Source organism: Limulus polyphemus, unplaced genomic scaffold (assembly GCF_000517525.1).
Source record: "Limulus polyphemus unplaced genomic scaffold, Limulus_polyphemus-2.1.2 Scaffold2081, whole genome shotgun sequence".
NCBI classification, from domain to species: Eukaryota; Metazoa; Arthropoda; class Merostomata; order Xiphosura; family Limulidae; genus Limulus; species Limulus polyphemus.
In genome coordinates, this window is record NW_013667691.1 from 21,828 (window position 1) to 26,835 (window position 5,008).

Below are 5,008 nucleotides of genomic sequence, written 5' to 3' on the forward strand. Positions count from 1 at the left end.
GCTACACGAGACCTATCTCCGCTAGCCGCCCACCGCCAATTCTTGGGTTACTCTTTTACTAAAGAATAGTGGGATTGACCGTCACATAATAGCGTACCCACGCCTGAAAGGGCGAGCATGTCTGGTAGGACGGGAATTCGAACCCGCGACCCTCAGATTGCGAGTAAAGCACCCTAACCACCTGGCCATGCCTGATGATTAACATTTCTCAAATCACTGTTCCTCTGTGTTCCACAGAATGCCACCAGGGGCAAAACGTGCAACATGAGGATGGATATTTCCAAAATTTGCTGCTACTAGAAGTGGGTGCTGAGATCTTTTATAGGGATTGGTGCCGCCATTATGCAGGCGTATATTGTGTTAAATGGATCGACAGCGAATCAACAAAGGTTGTGGTTGATCTTACTTGAAAACGAATGCCATGTTACTGAACATAAACATAAACAAAAACAAAAATGGAACCGTTTTATCGTCTTCTTAACACGATATGTTTTTCAGCAACATTTTTCGGTGAACTTTCTACTTTATAGTTTCATAGTATCTATTTACTTATTAATATATAAATAACGTGTTTTAATACGTAAAACTTATATTTCATACTTTGATTATTTCTGTACCGTACTGCTTCATTTACTCGTGTACTTATACAGAGATTAGTTTAATCTACAATATTAGTACAGAACAGTTTTCCACCTAAGTTTATTCATAAGACATTGAAACCTTAGATATTTATATTGTGTGATTTTACAATGGAATCTTTTGGATGTAAAATAGTTAAACTGTTTAAAAATTACCCACAGTCATAAGTGCTACTACTTTTACTCATACATGTATTGACACTAATGATATAAAGTTTAGGTGTATAACGTCTTGTGATATCATTAATAGTTTAAAGTTCAGAGTGTTTTATAGGAACACTGGAGAAGTAGATTCAAGTTTTTTTTTTATTTATATCCGTCTCAAACGTTTTGGGTGTTTACAGATTTAAAGTTTCTTTTCAAAATGTTGCACGTTCGTTGATAGTTTATTTGGGAGATGGTAAACCCGGTTGTATTTTAATATATATAAAATTTTAGAGTATGTTTGGACACTAGTTTGGACACTAGTGTCATAATATCCAAACCTAATTACTTATTTTGTGTAACACACACACAAAAAATCTGAATTTTTATATTATTTTGGAAGCCTGTGTAGGCGCTACATTGTAGAACGACTTCTCTATCCAAACTAGGGTAGTAAAGTTTGACAAAATTTTGGACTATATTTTCACAACTAGCACTCGATTAACACAGGGCTGGTACAAATAGATATGGTGATATTAGGAAATTTCTAGTATTTCTTTAACACTCAAAATAGAATATATCGATATTTACATTGGAATTTTCTGCAGGAGTGAGAGTTCAAAGATGGGGGTACTCACGCCATTTTGGAAAGATACCATGGGTTTACCTCTGTTTTCTCAAGAGATGCAACACTATGTCTGAAAAAAAATATGTTTTTTCTCTTGAAATTACTAGTAGTAGCTTTAAAATCATAACCAACACAGCTTGTGTGAGTACTAAGTGGAAACACAAAAAGTAACATACCTGGGACGAAGCTTTGAAAAATCATCCTATTACAAGTATAGAACATGTAACTGAAAAAATGTCCATAAGAAAAGACAATGAAAACTTTGTTGTCTTCTCACAGTCAATGGAGAAAATTGGTGTTACATGATCTCATTTAGTGCATGTGTTTAGGAACGATATTTACTAAAACGCGCCACCCTTTGCTAATGAGAATAGCTATAGTGGCGACACAGTTGGATGAGTATTGCTCAGATGAGAATACGTTTTACATGGGTGTGTTTCACATGATGCATATGTAAAACTCTTGGAAGTGTTGCTTGACCAAGGGTCTCATGAGCTACTCAGCCTCTACAGGTAGTTTTAGGGGCAAGTAATGGTCGTAACCATCAGCTTATCAACCAACACACCTGCCTGACGTTTTATCAGATTATAATACACTAACTTCACATTTTAAATTATCCATTGGTTTTTTTACTTCATTCTTTTATGTGTTGTAATTTCCATGGATCGTGCAATGGAAAGTTATATCTCGGCCATGGCACTATGTACCACAGGATACCATCGTGTGAGTGTCATCTACTGAGTTCTTTCTTTTCCTTCCATGGCACTATGTACCCCAGGATACCATCGTGTGAGTGTCATCTACTGAGTTCTTTCTTTTCCTTCCATGGCACTATGTACCACAGGATACCATCGTGTGAGTGTCATGTACTGAGTTCTTTCTTTTCCTTTGTTGTTACTTTACGATCGTTTGACCATGCAAGATGTAATTAATGGTAGAAGGCCTTCATTGGATATGCCTCGTTAAATTTTCATGTATCCTTCATTAGATTATGGTAAAGGGTGTTTTAAATTTTCTGTCGGACATTTATGGTACCATTCATATTTTATTAGTGTTTAACGGTTCTTTGTTTCCTATTATTACCATTTTTCAACAATACCACTTGTCGATATTGAAGGGCATCTTTTTGGAGTTGTTTTATTGTGAAGATGTTTTATTTTGCCCTTAAAAGTTTATAATCACCGTGATTATGAAAAGTTATTTTGCTGTTGTAAGTATTTAAAGGGTTTTGTTTTGTTTGTTTGAAGTTAAGCACAAAGCTACACAAAGGGCTATCTGTGCTATGCCCACCACGGGTATCGAAACCCAGTTTCTAGCGTTGTAAATCCGCAGACAAACCGCTGTGCCACTGGGGGGGCATTTAAAGGGTATTATTTATTTTTACATATATTGAAATTCTGGATACAATTATATATATATATATTTACATATATGCATATACTTTGTAAGGGTTTGTCCTGTATGGTGAATTTAAATGTGTTCTATTTGTATAAAAGGTTTCATCTGCTATTTTATTTTATGTGAAAGCGCCATTAGATACATTGTTTGCAAATTTGTGAAAGAAGGTTTGAAAAGTAATTTTCCCAGTTTAAAATTATTGTTTTATTCAAGATGTATCATTGTTAAAACATTTCTTAAAATTATCACTATAGTGTCATGAGATTGTAAGTTATTAAATGGCGTGATTTGGTAATGTTGTGATTCAGAGTAATTTTCATTGTTAAAGATTTGTATTTTGAGCTATGCAGTTTTCTATGATACAGTGTATGTTACAATAATGTAAAAAGTCTATCTATGTTAAAAGGTTTTCGTGGTAGGTTATCGACGTGAAACCATGTTATATTTTTTATTATACTGTTAGGTGTTTGCTTTTACATTGAACAGTGTATCTCTGCATTCACTTTACCTTCTATTTAATTATTTTTACCTAGGTTATATCGAGGTGAGAGTTTGTTTTTTCTTATTTCGACGTTAAAGGATATTCAGTCTATATCAGTATTATAGGTTGTGGTGTCGCTGTTGCATGCCCTTATGAACAAAGATACGTTAACGTGATTCTTAGCGATGTCGCAAGTCGAAAGATAATTGGTGTGTAAATTATTAGCTTGAGATATGGAAGGTGAAGTAAGTGTGGTACAGGAAAATATTATTTTTTCTTGTAGTAGTAATGTTTATTCTAAGTTTATATATTTAGCTGTGAAATGTGACACAAAACACACCAATATGGTATTCTTGAAATCTCTACACTCTCTCTCTGGTGAGGCGCTCGACTCGCATTCTGCGGTTCGCGGGTTCTGCATATTTTATGTTTAGACATGCTGTATTACATTCAGTTTTAATGATTCAGATGAAACCACTTGCAGTTTGAACATTTTATATATAAAACTATAGAAAACAGTCCTTTCCAGGATTACGTAAATGAAATTAATATATGTATAAATAAATAATGAAGTATACTATACAAATAATCTAACTGTAATACGTAAAATAATAGTTTTATACATATTAACCTTCTGCCTATTATTAAATAAAAGTATACTGATATGAAACTATAAAATAGCAAAGTAACCATAACGATAATTCAGGAACTAATATCGTTATAAGAACTACAGAGAACGATATAGTTATTTTATTTTGCTGTGTATAACAAGACACAATTTAACATTCAGGTTGAGACAGGATCAACAACCCCTTCTGGTGGTTCGTTTGTGAACCACACAACAAAACATATACATGACACAACTGGCGACACTACTATTGATGACACTCGGCATAAATAGTTCCCTCGTTCACCCCCTAGAGACAAAATTTAGAACTATCTGTTCCATGGTAGCACGCTATAAAACAACCCGATCACTAGTTACAGAACTTAGAATTTGCCATCTAGTAGCACATTTTGGAACTATCCACCTCTCATGCTGCTTTGAGTCCAAAAAAACAAACAAAGATTTCTGTATTTATTGTCTTTGTAGATTTTTTTTACTCACCACAAGAGGAAAAACTTGAATATCTTGTAGAGGGTAAAAATTTCCACCAAAACTTCCATATTTACCGTCTGTTATATACGTATTACTTCCAGACAAAACGTTTCCTGTTTCTATTAACAAACATAAACCATATCAACAAAAAAAATTGAAAATTTTACGGACATAGATAACTAAAATAAATTATATTAATATTACGGTTTAACATACAAAAAGCAGAATTACATGATAAAGTTTATGTTCTGACATATTCATTATATAAATCTATATTTAGTTGAATATATGCTAAATGTATTCGAAAACTAACAGATATGGATACATTGTTAATGGTTTATATTTGGCGAGATGTGATAAAGCCAAAAAATCAGATAGACTGATAAATCTGAAAAACAAGATTACCAAAGAAAGAAACAGCTATAGATAAAACACAAAACAAGATCATCCGTCAAATGATTCCGGGTGTTTGGTTTATAAGTGTAGTCAGGTTTAATAATGAAGTTTTCTATATAGTATAAATATGTTCTAAACCGACAAGTATAGTTTTCTAGTATTAACTTTACCTAAGCTTTGCTGATTTTTGACCAGAATCACTTTGCTGTAGAGATTGAAGGCCG

The 5,008-nt window shown here is 33.4% G+C and overlaps 1 protein-coding gene across 1 annotated transcript in view; it reads right to left on the reverse strand.

The window, feature by feature from the left end:
* The window catches only part of LOC106465869 (ornithine decarboxylase-like), a gene marked incomplete at its 5' end in the record, with an annotated part of 8,394 nt that extends 3,388 nt beyond the window's left edge, over positions 1-5,006 (reverse strand). The window contains 2 exons of the mRNA XM_022393828.1: positions 4,398-4,507; positions 4,955-5,006. Coding sequence (XP_022249536.1) covers positions 4,398-4,507; positions 4,955-5,006 — 162 coding nt within the window. The remainder of the gene's footprint in view (positions 1-4,397; positions 4,508-4,954) is intronic.
* Positions 5,007-5,008: the final 2 nt, after the last annotated feature.